Below are 16,478 nucleotides of genomic sequence, written 5' to 3'. Positions count from 1 at the left end.
TAAGAGAAGCCGTGCCAGGAGCAGGGAGAATTATCTTCTTTGTCAACCTGGAAAGTGCACTGTCTAACACAGGGGGTTTCTCCCATTTTTTCCTGTCCTCAGCCGGGAAAGGGTAAGTTATGTGAATCCTTTTGGGAATATGAAATCTTTTATCAGGATTCACCCACATCCCTTCAAACAGAGCATTTAGTTCGTGTGAAGGAGGGAACGTGACTTTGGACTTTTTTTCCTTACATAAATAAGCCTTCTCCTGAGGTACAGGAGTGGTTTCTGTAACCTCCAACACGTCCCTTATAGCCACAATCATATATTGTATACTTTTTGCCAATTTATGATCTATCTCTCTGGATTCACTATTGTCGACACAAGAATCAGAATCCGTGTCGGTATCAGTGTTTACAACATTTGCAAATGGTCTCTTATGTGACCCAGAGGGGCCGCCCGCATAAGGAATAACAGCATCCTGAAAAAATCACAACTTTCACAGATTTTCTCCAGCATGCAGCCTTAGATTCAGACTTATCTAATCTACGGTTAATCAGATGCATACTGTCACATATCACCCATGCAGGCTCTTGATGTGCCGGTAGCGCCACCACATTACAACTCTGTGTCCCTAAAATGGCTTCCTCCGGGGAGGAACTCCCTGCCTCAGACATGCCTCACACGTGTACAGCACACTCACAGACACACTGGGACTTATTTTGGGGACAGACCCACAGTAAAATCTGTCAGAGGGACACAGGATAGGAGCAGCCAGTTCACAATCCCAGCGCCAGTATTGCCTGTGAACACAGTATGTCCACAGCCCAACAGCGCTTTTAAATAGTAATATACACTATCAAATGCACCACAATTGCTTTGTGCCCCCCCCCCTTAATAGCACCCTGTACTTGTCAGAAGTGGAGAGGACCAGCGTGTTCTCTGCAGCCTGAGGAGAGAGAGAAAATAGCGCTGAGTAGTGTGCTGGCTGCCTAAGGAAGAAGCTCCGCCCCCGCAATGGCGCGTCCTTACACTCATAAAATCACTGTAATATTTATACTGGCAGGGGTAGGGCTGTGCCAGCAACTTATGCCCCCTTTTAGCCAGTTTGAGATATTTTTCTTGCTGCCCAGGGCGCCCCCCCCCCGCACGCCCTGCACCCTGCAGTGCCTGTGTATGTGGGCAGCAATGGCGCGCTGCGCTCCCGCCAGCCGCGCCGCACCTCAGCCTTCACTTACTTGATAGAAGATCATTCTTCTTATACTCACCTGTCTTCTGACTTCTGGCTCTGTGAGGGGGGTGACGGCGTGCTGTGGGAGTGAGCATCTAGACACGGCTAGCGTTCAGTTCCCTTCAGGAGCTAATGGTGTCCTGTCAGCCAGAAGCAGAGCCATGAAACTCTTTAGGAAGTTGGTTCTGCTTCTGCCTCCTCAGTCCCACGAAGCAGGGAGTCTGATGCCAGCAGATCTCCCTGAAAATAAAAAACCTAACAAGTCTTTTCAGAGAAACTCAGTAGAGCACCTCAGAGTGCATCCAGTCAGCCTGGGCACATTTCTAAAACTGAGGTCTGGAGGAGGGGCATAGAGGGAGGAGCCAGTTCACACCCAATGAAAAGTCTTTAGAGTGCCCATGTCTCCTGCGGATCCCGTCTATACCCCATGGTCTTGATGTCGTCCCCAGCATCCTCTAGGACGTATGAGAAATAATAGTATTTTCAGCACCAGTCGCTGAACAGGAGGGTGCCGTGAGCACCTCAGCCAAGGTCAACTCAAGTGGAAGGGCTGAGGTGAGGGGGATCAGTGTGATCGCTACCCAAAAGAGCAGGCAGAGGAGACTGCTGCTGCTACCTGCCCCATTGCAGCCCAGCACATAGCAGCATGTGCTGGACTGGGGAGAGGGGCTGCTGCTGACAGATAAGATGGTTGGGGTAGACCCAGGCTGCTCCAACAAGTCCGTGCCCGGGTAATTAGTACCCGTTCCCCCCTACTGATAAAGACAGATCTGCTTCAAACTAATCACTTTCCAAATTGGCGATGTCTGTCTTATGGTCAAAGGTTCCATTGAAGCAACGCCCATTTATTGTTAGCATCAGATATAAGCTCATGCTTAGTTGGACAAATACCCCCCCCCCCCCCCCTTCCCCAGCATATTTGTGATTTAACTGTTAGTCCAGACCTTTCTAATTCCACACCTACCTTAGGGATATCTGGTGTTGGGAGTGGGCTTCAGCAACAGTATGATACCTGCTTCAGCTCTACTCATTATGGAAACCAAACTTTCATCCCTTGCAGTTTGCTCTGTTGTCCGAGTTGCGACCCCAGATTTATCCTCACGATTTGGCTGTGTTTGATAACATGGTGCTGAAAAGAGAGATCGAGTCAATGAAATCTCGTCACCGTTCTGGAGACACCATCTCTGTCCTCTCCCAGAGTCCCAGCACCTCATCCACAGACAGCCACCAGACTGCCAGCACTTCCAGCGCTGCCCGGGTAAGAATACTGCACCTAATATACTATTTAATTGCCCTGGTAAACAAAGATATCGGGCCGGATGTAATGACGCCACAGTTCGGCGAGCGTGCGGGATGCCGGCCGAATTCTGAGAGTTTTTTTTAAAAGGGGCAATGACCTTCAATGCGTGGTTTTGCCTTGTAAGTGGCATTATATACTGTATGTTTCTATGCTGATTTCAAAAATTATCTCAGAATCTTTCTATTACCCATAGAGGGTAATTCCAAGTTGATCGCAGCAGGATTTTTGATAGCAATTGGGCAAAACCATGTGCACTGCAGGGGAGGCAGATATAACATGTGCAGAAAGAGTTAGATTTGGGTGGGTTATTTTATTTCTGTGCAGGGTAAATACTGGCAGCTTTATTTTTACACTGCAAATTAGATTGCAGATTGAACACACCACACCCAAATCTAACTCTCTCTGCACATGTTATATCTGCCTCCCCTGCAGTGCACATGGTTTTGCCCAATTGCTATCAAAAATCCTGCTGCGATCAACTTGGAATTACTCCCATAGTTCTAACGTTAACTTGAAAGTAGTGCTAAGTTTGCATTGGTACCAGTAGCCAGGGCAGCCCTTGGGGGGGGGGACTGAGGGGACTGGTGTCCTCTGGCTCCTACCGCCAATACCAGGAGAGCTTCACCAGGCTGTAAAACAACAGCGGGCTGATACACAGGAAGGACTTCCTAAAACAAGCTTTTCCTGCGTACCAGCTCTCTGTGTACCGTTCCTGTAGGTCCGCTACGCTCCACCTATATGTAAGGTCACAATGTAGGACATCACATAGGGGTGGAGCGCTGCTGCAGAATCTTTTTTTTGGGGGGAGGGGCCCTGTTTATTTTGTCAGTCCCGGGCCCCACAATTTGAGATGGCAGCCCTGCCAGTAGCTAGTGAAAGAAACATATGAGAGAATGGAACTCCTGCTGGATATAAACAAGTATGAAGAGTAGACATGGAATGTCTGTGGTGACTTACAAGTCATTGTTCTTTTGCGTGGACTACAACTTGGTTTCACAACTTTTTTGTAAGACAGCAGAGACCAGAGAAATCATTATGCTCAGACGTGATTCAGGATGAGAGCTTTGATGGTCAGTTGAATCAGGCAGAAAAAGCAGCATGGGATTCTTTCAAGAGTATTTACCGGAACTTCTTAGGCAAACATAAGGCAGACAACTACAAAGAAATAGTGGACGGTCTTGTAAAATCTTACTAGACCATGGGATATAGAATAGGAAATTAACAACCAAAATCTCCTGGCGTTGTGATTGATCAGAATTGAAGGCAGCAAATCTCAAGAGTAATTGGTTATTTATAAGCCCTTAATATCTAAGCCAAAAAAATGTATACAATAATGAGAATGCGATACTTCAATCTGATGTAGATTTTAATATACAGAAAAATAATCCACATACATCATATTAATACCGGCCAGTATCATATAAACAACATTAAAAGACATATAAAAAAGGGGGGAAAACCCATATATACAATACAACAGCAATGGCCAACCTGCGGCTCTTTCTATCTCCGCATGCGGCTCATAAGCTCCCGTGGAGCCTTCTGCTGCCCTACTGCAGTGCCCGGCGCTGGCCCGTGAGCCAATCAGAGCTCGCAGGCCGGCAGCCAATCAGTGTCTTAGCTGCCGGTCCGCGAGCTCTGATTGGCTCACGGACTGGCACCTAATTAGAGAGAATCAATGCTGCTAGAGACTGAGGGGCAGGAGAGGCGCACACTGCGCTCTCCTCCCCTCACAAGCAGCAGACTGAGCAGAGCAGCAGCACGGTCTTGAGCAGCACTTGGGTGGGTGGGTGGGCAGTGTGGGGGGGACTGCGCAGTGTGGGGACATGTGTATCTTACACTGAGGGCATATCTGGCACCAGGGGGACATGTGTATCTGGCACTGTGGGCATATCTGGCACTGTGGAGACGTGTATCTGGCAGTGGGGGCATATCTGGCACTGGGGGCATATCTGGCACTGGGGGCATATCTGGCACCGGGGGGACATGTGTATCTGGCACTGGGGTCATATCTGGCACTGGGGAGACGTGTATCTGGCAGTGGGGGCATATCTGGCACTGGGGGGACATGTGTATCTGCCAGTGTGGGCATATCTGGCACTGGGGGGACATGGGTATCTGGCACTGGTGTCATATCTGGCACTGGGGGGACATGGGTATCTGGCAGTGGGGGCATATCTGGCACTGGGAGGACATGTGTATCTGGCAGTGGGGGCATATCTGGCACTGGGGAGATGTGTATCTGGCAGTGGGAGCATATCTGGCACCGGGAGGGACATGTGTATCTGGCACTGGGGGCATATCTGGCACTGTGGGCGTATCTTGCACTGCAGAGACGTGTATCTGGCAATGGGGTCATATCTGGCACTGGGGAGATATGTATCTGGCAGTGGGGGCATATCTGGCACCGGGGGGACATGTGTATCTGGCACTGGGGGCATATCTGGCACTGCGGAGACGTGTATCTGGCAGTGGGGTCATATCTGGCACTGGGGTCATATCTGGCACCGGGAGGGATATGTGTATCTGGCACTGGGGGCATATCTGGCACTGGGGAGATGTATATCTGGCACTGGGGGCACATGTATATCTGGCACTGTGGGCATATCTGGCACTGTGGGCATATCTGGCACTGCGGAGATGTGTATCTGGCAGTGGGGTCATATCTGGCACTGGGGCATATCTGGCACTGGGGCATATCTGGCACTGGGGCATATCTGGCACTGTGGAGACGTGTATCTGGCACTGTGGAGCATATGTGTGTACCTGGCACTGTGGGGCATATGTGTGTACCTGGCACTGTGGGGCATATGTGTGTACCTGGCACTGTGGGGCATATGTGTGTACCTGGCACTGTGGGGCATATGTGTGTACCTGGCACTGTGGGGACATGTGTATCTTACACTGAGGGCATATCTGGCACCAGGGGGACATGTGTATCTGGCACTGTGGGCATATCTGGCACTGTGGAGACGTGTATCTGGCAGTGGGGGCATATCTGGCACTGGGGGCATATCTGGCACTGGGGGCATATCTGGCACCGGGGGGACATGTGTATCTGGCACTGGGGTCATATCTGGCACTGGGGAGACGTGTATCTGGCAGTGGGGGCATATCTGGCACTGGGGGGACATGTGTATCTGCCAGTGTGGGCATATCTGGCACTGGGGGGACATGGGTATCTGGCACTGGTGTCATATCTGGCACTGGGGGGACATGGGTATCTGGCAGTGGGGGCATATCTGGCACTGGGAGGACATGTGTATCTGGCAGTGGGGGCATATCTGGCACTGGGGAGATGTGTATCTGGCAGTGGGAGCATATCTGGCACCGGGAGGGACATGTGTATCTGGCACTGGGGGCATATCTGGCACTGTGGGCGTATCTTGCACTGCGGAGACGTGTATCTGGCAATGGGGTCATATCTGGCACTGGGGAGATATGTATCTGGCAGTGGGGGCATATCTGGCACCGGGGGGACATGTGTATCTGGCACTGGGGGCATATCTGGCACTGCAGAGACGTGTATCTGGCAGTGGGGTCATATCTGGCACTGGGGTCATATCTGGCACCGGGAGGGATATGTGTATCTGGCACTGGGGGCATATCTGGCACTGGGGAGATGTATATCTGGCACTGGGGGCACATGTATATCTGGCACTGTGGGCATATCTGGCACTGTGGGCATATCTGGCACTGCGGAGATGTGTATCTGGCAGTGGGGTCATATCTGGCACTGGGGCATATCTGGCACTGGGGCATATCTGGCACTGTGGAGACGTGTATCTGGCACTGTGGAGCATATGTGTGTACCTGGCACTGTGGGGCATATGTGTGTACCTGGCACTGTGGGGCATATGTGTGTACCTGGCACTGTGGGGCATATGTGTGTACCTGGCACTGTGGGGCATATGTGTGTACCTGGCACTGTGGGGACATGTGTATCTGGCACTGTGGGGACATGTGTATCTGGCACTGGGGGCATATATGTATCTGGCACTGTGGGGACATGTGTATCTGGCGCTGTCGGGGCATATATGTATCTGGAACTGTGGGGCATATACAGAGCCGGATTATTGGCGGGGCGGAAGGGGCGGTCGTCCCGGGGCCCCCACACACTGTCCTCACAACTGCAAAAAAACATTGGAGTAGGAGTACAGCATTTACCTGTCTCCTCTCCGTCCTCCTCGGCAGCTGAGATGTTCCATTACAGCTGCGGCCACAGAGGAGCTTCACTCTCTGACATTATCTCGCGAGACTGCTGTGAGTGAAGCTCCTTGGCGGCCGCAGCAGTAAAGGAACAGCTCAGCTGCCGAGGAGGACGGAGAGGAGACAGGTAAATGCTGTACTCCTACTCCAATGTTTTTTTGCAGTTGTGAGGACAGTGTGTGGGGGCCCCACAAATTTGTTGCCCAGGGGCCCCCACAGACCTTAATTCGGCCCTGGGCATATATGTATCTGAGGATAAAAAAGAAAAGTAGGGAGCGCAAACAGAAAAATGAATGTGATAAAATTTATTGTATTAAAGTTTAATAATGAGTAAAGGAATGACCTATACAAATTAATACAGACTGAGTTAATACTGCATTAGTGAAGGCACATCTGCCATTTCCAATAAACAGATAAACAATAACTAAAAAAAGTCAAAAGATGAATGAAATCCTTGAGGCAAATATCAGATATAAAAGAAAATTGGTAACTCTGGGAGGCAACGGAGTCATTTGCCGCCGGGCTCCTGCTCTCAAGGGGGGCACCTCTACTCCCATTCTGTGACACCATTGAATTAAGCTAATTGATAGTTGCCGCTATCTCTTCAGTGGCCGACTTCCTCACTGGTTCCTCCACCTTACAAATCACACCCTCTTTATTATACTGAATATACACATTTTACAAGTATCACACCCAGGATTAGAAACCACGACCTATTTGATTTGATCCTGTATAGGAAATATGAGCATTCTAACTATATGAAGATACTTCTCTGACAATTACACGTAACTTCATATAGTTAGAATTCTCATGCTTCCTGTACAGGAGCAAATAACTCCATCAGTAAGGTGTCTGCTGTTAGTGTAACAGGTCATGGGTTCTAATCCTGGATATGACTGCTAAGAAATGTGTGATTTAAAATAAAATAGGGGGGCACCAATATTTATTTTGCCTCCGGGCAACTGTGATTATCTTACGCCACTGGGTATGAGTGTCCAAAAAGTCCCTCAAAAATTATACCGCTGTGATGTTCATTTAGTAGTAGTATGAATCAGATAACCGTTGTGGTGAGATCTCTGTGGTGATAAATGGCGATACCCAGTATACTTGCTTAGTAAGCTGAAAAAGGTCTGAATGACTGGTATTTAAAGTATATGATTAAAGTCATAGAACATCTTCTTATCTCAATTGAAGGAAGGTGTAATGAACCAAAAGGTGATTAACTCACGTGGAAACTGGAAATGGTGCAGTCATCTGATATCAGCGTTATTGTAAGCCGCGGCTTGTTGTTAAAGTGAGCCAGAGGGGCAACAGTGGATGTACTGTTTTTCCAATGAGCCGGGTTCACTGGTAGCAGGGCATGCAGGCAGAGGTGCTGACCGACCCGTGATCTGTTTCGTCCGATAACCGTTCTGCAGAGTAATGCGGCTAGCCGCTTCCCGGGCCGCCGGGCAAGCGGCACTGGAGTGGTGCGTGAGCCGCTGGATGAAGGAGATGTGCTGGCGGTCAGCCTCGTAGTAATTGCCGCGGCTTTCTATGTAGCAGAGAAGCCTGTGCAAGGCGGCTCTGGATGAGGCTGATAATGACAGATAGAGATGATTTGCGTCTGTATTGAAGGTTAAGAGTCCTAACTTCTGACGCGTTTCTCGACCGTGCCGACTGGTCGTTTCTTCAGAGGAATGAATAGTCACTTCCTTCCCTGTCTCTATTCTTGTAGAGGCAGGAGTCCAATTAATTAATTAGTAAGGACACCTGAAGTAATGTCTAAAAGGGTGTGTGATAACTATACGTGGAAAAGCATTTGTATTTAAACTATTATCCATTTATAACACTGTAATATATCAATACTAATGAATGTTAGATTTTTTGTTACATTTTTAAAAATATCAGATAAATTTCATAAACTTCACACGTCAGATGCATACGCACGCCACTCAAGCACACTTATCTTAGTAAATAAAGACACAACAACCGTAATTGGCGTGAAAGGGGTCAGCTTTTTATTTTGACTGAGAGGGAGGCCTATTAATACTAAAACTAAAATGCAGACTTCCCTCTCTAACTAAGGTGGCGGGGAGAAGAACGGTTAAGCATGATAAACAACTTAATAAGGGTAATCCAAAATTATATGACGAAATAGAGCAATAAACATGTTTGTGTGAGGGGGCCTTCTGCCCCAGATGTTCCGGAATCGGCCTCCTGCCTCCATCCCGAACAATAAAAACATAAGTGTGAGGGGGCCTTCTGCCCCAGATGTTCCGGGATCGGCCTCCTGCCTCCATCCCAGACATCGTAAATCCAAAATCCAAGGCCAGGGGTCGACCTTCTGCCACTACCCCTGTCCACCAACAGTTGTAGGGACGGAGGTACGCTCCGCCCCTATGGGTTAAAAAATAGGGCCACCGGCCCCGATATCCACACATGTTTATGATCTATCATATGGGCCCACCAGGTACGGTGGTGCCCATCAATTAATAATACGACTATAAAATTACCTAAAAGTTCACCCGAACTTACTAACAATAAACTCCTTAAGTTGAACTAAAATAACCGTTCAGAAACCGGCCACCAAAAGCCGACACAAGTAACCCCATTGGAGCAACAAAAACCAACTCCCCAGGGCGGGAGGGTGGGTCACGAAAAAACTTGAAAGAGGCAGGATTTCCTAGGTCTGAAGACTATATGTATGTCAGACCGGCCCCTATACAGAATCCAGCCAATCACAATCCAGGCAGTTTCCCTTACGTTCCTCCCACAAAAACTGTAACCCCTTCCGTGCCAGAGTGATGCATTAAGAGGCGTGCCGCATGCCCAGCGGTGAGTTTATGTTGTCTCGGCCACATTCATGACCTACGCAATCTTAAACTTCACACGTCAGATGCATACGCACGCCACTCAAGCACACTTATCTTAGTAAATAAAGACACAACAACCGTAATTGGCGTGAAAGGGGTCAGCTTTTTATTTTGACTGAGAGGGAGGCCTATTAATACTAAAACTAAAATGCAGACTTCCCTCTCTAACTAAGGTGGCGGGGAGAAGAACGGTTAAGCATGATAAACAACTTAATAAGGGTAATCCAAAATTATATGACGAAATAGAGCAATAAACATGTGTGTGTGAGGGGGCCTTCTGCCCCAGATGTTCCGGAATCGGCCTCCTGCCTCCATCCCGAACAATAAAAACATAAGTGTGAGGGGGCCTTCTGCCCCAGATGTTCCGGGATCGGCCTCCTGCCTCCATCCCAGACATCGTAAATCCAAAATCCAAGGCCAGGGGTCGACCTTCTGCCACTACCCCTGTCCACCAACAGTTGTAGGGACGGAGGTACGCTCCGCCCCTATGGGTTAAAAAATAGGGCCACCGGCCCCGATATCCACACATGTTTATGATCTATCATATGGGCCCACCAGGTACGGTGGTGCCCATTAATTAATAATACGACTATAAAATTACCTAAAAGTTCACCCGAACTTACCAACAATAAACTCCTTAAGTTGAACTAAAATAACCGTTCAGAAACCGGCCACCAAAAGCCGACACAAGTAACCCCATTGGAGCAACAAAAACCAACTCCCCAGGGCGGGAGGGTGGGTCACGAAAAAACTTGAAAGAGGCAGGATTTCCTAGGTCTGAAGACTATATGTATGTCAGACCGGCCCCTATACAGAATCCAGCCAATCACAATCCAGGCAGTTTCCCTTACGTTCCTCCCACAAAAACTGTAACCCCTTCCGTGCCAGAGTGAAGCATTAAGAGGCGTGCCGCATGCCCAGCGGTGAGTTTATGTTGTCTCGGCCACATTCATGACCTACGCAATCTTAAACTTCACACGTCAGATGCATACGCACGCCACTCAAGCACACTTATCTTAGTAAATAAAGACACAACAACCGTAATTGGCGTGAAAGGGGTCAGCTTTTTATTTTGACTGAGAGGGAGGCCTATTAATACTAAAACTAAAATGCAGACTTCCCTCTCTAACTAAGGTGGCGGGGAGAAGAACGGTTAAGCATGATAAACAACTTAATAAGGGTAATCCAAAATGATATGACGAAATAGAGCAATAAACATGTGTGTGTGAGGGGGCCTTCTGCCCCAGATGTTCCGGGATCGGCCTCCTGCCTCCATCCCGAACAATAAAAACATAAGTGTGAGGGGGCCTTCTGCCCCAGATGTTCCGGGATCGGCCTCCTGCCTCCATCCCAGACATCGTAAATCCAAAATCCAAGGCCAGGGGTCGACCTTCTGCCACTACCCCTGTCCACCAACAGTTGTAGGGATGGAGGTACGCTCCGCCCCTATGGGTTAAAAAATAGGGCCACCGGCCCCGATATCCACACATGTTTATGATCTATCATATGGGCCCACCAGGTACGGTGGTGCCCATCAATTAATAATACGACTATAAAATTACCTAAAAGTTCACCCGAACTTACTAACAATAAACTCCTTAAGTTGAACTAAAATAACCGTTCAGAAACCGGCCAATTGCCAGGTTACCAACCTGCCACCGCCACCTGAACCGAAAACTCAACTCAACTAAACAAACAGAATACGAAGAAAACTCACTCAACTCAAACTAAAGAAAACAGAATACGAAAATAAAAAGACCTCAAGACCCGGCGCACCAGAGAAATTGCCACCCCCGGCCGACAAGCCACATAAGCGCGGATCCAGCCGCCTGCCTGCAAAAGAAGGGTGTTAGGCCCACCACTGAGGTTAAGAAACGAAATATAAGGAGAAATTGGGTAACCTAACCTGCATCCCTAACAGGAAGGGGGGGGAGGCGGGTCGCCCAATTTGACTTGAGGCAAAAACGCAAAACTTCGTCAGCCGGCAAAAGCCGTAATTAAAACCAACGATAAAACAAAAATTCCTCAAGGCCCCCGCAATCGCAAAGTGCAACTGTGACGAGCGGCTAATCCTCAAAAGGGGCGCACTGGGAGGAAAAGGCCTCATATAGCGTCTGACTGCACCAGACCTCCACCTACCCAGTGCCCGGACATCGACTTCGGACCAACCCGCCGCAGCGGCTGCCGAAGCAGCGCTGATGCGGAAAGAGTGAGCCCCATAGCCGGCCAGAGATAGACCCAGGTATAAAATACAACGTCCCAAAACCAACAGGAATTGATACCTAGTCAATGAAGAGGTGAACCTCGTATCCCCGCATCGTATCCCCGTTTTGTGAGCGCGGAATCCTACACCGCAAACCGTCGAGGCATATGTTGACGGCTGTTATTGACGGAAAGGAATGCCTATTAAATCCAAACTTGGATGAAAAACTCTCACTAACTGAGGGACGGTTGAAATATTGATCACACATAGCAGAAAGCATACAGCACATGAAAATAAAATATCTCAAAATTATAAGTGAAATAATATCCTAAATGTTGTAGAGCCTGCTGCCCCGATGTTCCGGGATTGGCCTTCTGCCACCATCCCTGAGGGCCGGCTGCCCAAATGTTCAGGGATCGGCCTGTTGCCACCATCCCTGACATCCCGAATCCAATGCAACTGTGGGCCATCTGCCTCGTGAGGGGTCTTACCACTATGGCCCCGCTCCAGAAGGTAGCGACTCCACCGCTCCCAAGCGGCCAGACAAGCCGCGAAAGTTGCAGGAGCCAAAAACCTGTGGGCTAAGTCCACCAATCCGCAGAAGTCCCTTTGGATTAGAGCTGCAGGAGCCAACTGCCTAAACCGCTGCCAGTCGACGCGAGAAAAAGTATCATCAATGTCGTTGCACTCGGCCGGGACATGCGCGGCTCGCAACGTAATGGTGTTCACCCAGCATAGCAAGACTATCTGTGCGAAGACCAGCAGTACCGGCAAGGATGTGGACTCCTGCCTAATGATGGCAAAAGCCACAGCCAAACTGGTCGCACCAGAAGACACCCTGTGTGTTACTCAGGCATAGCGCCAGAGCTCCGATGCGCCCAGTACGGGAAAAATATACAGCGATAGCAAGTGTGTCAGGAAGCGTTCGCTAATCGCAAGCACCAGAGGTGTCCGTGAAAAGCTCCAGGGATGCGCCAGACACGACCGCCTCCCACCCAACACAGACGCCGCTGAAACGATCCAGAAATTCATCCCTTGTACGTAATTCGTCGAATTTCGAGGGACCATCTGAGAAAAGTGATGCAGGCGTCGAATCCCAACTGTCGCCCGCTCCAATCCTGCAAGCAAAATTAAACAGGCCCAATAGGGATTGAGCCCGACTGAAAGTAAGCTTGGCCGCAGCAAGTGCGTAAAGGATGTCCTCGTGAAGACGTAACACCGTATCCACTGGGAGCCTACAGAGCCCGGCGACCGAATCAATCTGAATTCCGAGATAAACTACGGATGCAGAGGGCCATAAAGCCGCTCAGGCGCCACAGGAACACCGAAGTGTGCAAAGAGGGCGAGTTCCCTCCGCAAGAAGCTAGTGCAGCGATCCCAGTCCTGTGGCACGATCAAAAGGAAATCATCCAAGCCGTGCGAAATACGCCGTTCGCTCGTCCTATGCTCCCCCCACCAAGGAAGGAAAGAACTGAATCCCTTGAAGTATGCGCAAGAGAGAGAACAACCCATAGGGAGGCACCGATCTAAGTAATAGCCATCGTCAAATATAAAAAACCCATAAACCGAAAGGCGGAAGGGTGCAGAGGGAGAAGACGAAATGCTGACTGGATGTCCAAGTTACACATCACGACCCCCCGTTCCAAAGGACCTAATGGTGGCTATGGCCGAATCAAAGGACAGGTAAATGACCCTACACCGATCATCGGGGTTAGCATCATGTACTGATGACCCCAGGGGACAAGAAGATGTTGTAGGAGCCTAAATGTGCCCGCGGACTTCTGGGGCACTATCCCGATGGGGAACAAGATCAAACCCTGTAAGGGGGGGGGGGGGGGGGGGTCCGAAAATAGGGGGTGGGGGTTATCATCCTGCCCAACGACAGCTCACCCGGAAGGTTCAGCGGAGCATGTCCGGAAACTCCCAAGCTGAACGCAGGTTCATACCAGCCCCGGGACCTACTAGCCTAGATATCGGTAATGGGAAACCGGAGGTGAAACCCGAGACCAAAAAATTGGACGGCCACCCGCCGCGGGTACCCTCGCAGCCAGGGTATGAGCGCCAGTAATCTGAATTGGGGTGGGGGCCAAGGCCAGCGCCTGGGGCCGCGGGAACGCAACTCTGCCGGGCCTGCGGGCCCGAATTACCCATTGTCCCAGGACTGGTGCAGTCCTTGATTCCATGGGCTCCGCCACATCCGATGCAGGAGTGGGTCACAGTGGGCATTATGGAAATAGAAGCATTCACCATGCCCCGTGCGCGATGGACCCGCTCGAAGAATGGCAGAACGAGAGCCAGGCCGATTTGGCCATCGTCTCGCCATCCCGCCGTCCTCGGTGCCTCGGAACCCTGTGTGTGCTCCGAGCCCAATTCGACATCCTTTAGTAGATCTCCCGGCCATGCTGTTTGCGCCGGAAGCCCTTACCGTAATGTCGCCAAGCCGACCCCTTATACTCATGGTACAGTACGTGTATAAGGAATTGGTAGCGCACTAGGGTCCTGTGCTTGTCCGGACGCGTCTCTAAAGAACACGCCATGAAGATTAACATGCACCTAACTCAAGTAGGGGGGATCGCAAAGCGTCTTTGCTGCCCAGTCCTGTTGTCTAGTCGAAAGCAAAGCTTTAGGAGCATCGCCAGGAAGGGCGAAGATATGGACGTATTGGCCCTACGGATCCTGCCCCAGACCTGGGGCCTCAAACCACGTTGCACCGCCGTGTTAGCGCAGTGACCGGTGTCCGACTCAACCGATACTTGCGAGGTGGAAGAGGTTGAACACCGCCGCACACGCCGTTTGACCCTGTGTAAACCGCCGTCGGAGGAGGACACCCCCTCCGAGGATGTGGAGCCAAGGGATGAGTCTGTGCCCCGATGCCTACGCCTGTGTCTACAGCGCTTGCCGGAAAACCTTATGCGTACTGTCACCCACGCTAGAGGAGCGGGCTGAGGACTAGATCCCAACCCGCTCGGGGGGTAACCGCACTACCCCGGGACCAGTCAGGGTGCGATGAAGACTCACCTGCACGAGAAGCAACTCCGTCCGTCCCTGCACCCACCGGATGACTTGCTGAGGCACCGGCCGACTCCATTCCAGTCCCGACGTCCAAGACTGGGGAAACAAAAGAGACATTGTTCCCGGGACCCCCATCGGTCCCGCAGCTGCCGCAAGCGTTCTGCCAGAGGACAGGAGCTTCAGAAGTGTCTGCACAATGCTATCAGCCAAAGAAGCGGTGGCCGGCCCTTGACCCCCGGGTACGGAGGATGCAAGGGGGGCACCGCCGACACGACTGCGGCCCGAATGGCGGACAAGACGGTGACGTCCACCAAAGGTGCGGACACCGTAGCTCTAAGCTCAGACACGGCACACGAGTCCCGCGCCCCCACAGGAGGTTCACAAACCACCCGTAGGGAGCCAGGACCCGGACGAACCCTCGTTGTCGGGTATAACGTCTTCGCAGTCCTGCTGCAATGAGCTCTGCCTGACCGCCTGCGCTGCGACCCCTTCCTATCTCGATCATTGGACTCACGATAAAATACCCGAGCGCCGTAACTACTAGAAAGATGCAGCGCATCGTCCGACAGAGGGGTGTCCGCAGCAGCGTCCGAGTTCTCAGTATGGACGCGGTGAGGGACAGACAACCCTGTACCCGCCAGTGAACCCTGCGACCGGGCCCCTTAGCCTAGGACCGGCCGGGACCGCACGGCCACGGCTGGCGGCGTCACAGTACGACGCGCGTGTAACCCCATATGGGGGCGGAGCCACAGGTCCAACCACGGCAGGAGGGGGCTGGTAGCCTCTCCCACTGCGGGCAGACGCGGAGCATCCCTGCGCAACAGCCCCTGAAAGTTCCGCCGGCGGCACCGCCACATCAGCCAACGGCAGAGCGGGCGCGTCGCGCCGCCCCGCCCAACCCGTCCCTGAGCAGGGACATTACGATCGCCACCGGGCCCAGCAAGAGGAGGTCTCCCTGGGGGTTCCCAGGTGCGGGCCCGAGATATGGCAGTACGCGCGCGCTGCACGGACCCACCGCGTCCGGCAGCCGCGCGACTCCCTGCCTGTCCAGAGGAGAGGGGGCGTGGGTCATGGAGGCCGCCCCCACTGTGGTGGACTAGCTCAAATGCAGCATGCGCGCGCTGGCCGGACACACCGCGTCCGGCAGCCGCACGACCTCCCGTCCGCCTAGTGGAGAGGGAGAGTGAATCCTATGCCCCACACACGCGCTGCCCGGACCCACCGCGTCCGGCAGCCGCGCGACCCCCCGCCCGCCCGTTGGAAGCTGTTGTTGGAAAGGGAGGGAGGGAGGGGGGGCAGCTGGGCGGGAGCGCCGATCCATCAGAGCAGGCTAGTGGAGAGGAAGAGACCAGCGCGCCAGCCAGCCGCCCGACGTCATAGCCTCACAGTGGCGGGTGCAGGGACTGCACAATCCCGTCCCCTGCAGGCCGCCTAAGCCACCCCCAGACCCCCGGCGCTCCGTCCCCGGCCGCAGCCAGCGGCGGGGACGGAGACAGAGAGAGCGGCAGTAAGAGACCACGGGCGGGCGGCCGAGCCCGGCCGCGCACGCCACGGGTCTCCCGCACTGCAGGCACGGCATGCCTGCCCTGAGCCGGCCGGACCACAGCGCGGACGGGCAAGAACAGCCGCGGACGCCAAGGGGATCCCACGCTTTAGGCGCTGCAAGCCCGCTCCGCTCGGCCGGAC

At 52.0% G+C, this 16,478-nt stretch overlaps 1 protein-coding gene across 3 annotated transcripts in view; it reads left to right on the top strand.

The window, feature by feature from the left end:
- The window catches only part of WHRN (whirlin), a 216,100-nt gene that overhangs the window by 130,222 nt on the left and 69,400 nt on the right, over positions 1-16,478 (top strand). For all 3 annotated transcript variants that reach the window (XM_063936429.1, XM_063936428.1, XM_063936430.1), the window contains one exon: positions 2,274-2,471. In XM_063936429.1, coding sequence (XP_063792499.1) covers positions 2,274-2,471 — 198 coding nt within the window. The remainder of the gene's footprint in view (positions 1-2,273; positions 2,472-16,478) is intronic.

This window comes from Pseudophryne corroboree, chromosome 8 (assembly GCF_028390025.1).
Source record: "Pseudophryne corroboree isolate aPseCor3 chromosome 8, aPseCor3.hap2, whole genome shotgun sequence".
In the NCBI taxonomy this organism is placed as follows: domain Eukaryota; kingdom Metazoa; phylum Chordata; class Amphibia; order Anura; family Myobatrachidae; genus Pseudophryne; species Pseudophryne corroboree.
Note: the sequence above shows the minus strand (reverse complement) of the source record. Positions and strands in the feature narration are given on the sequence as shown.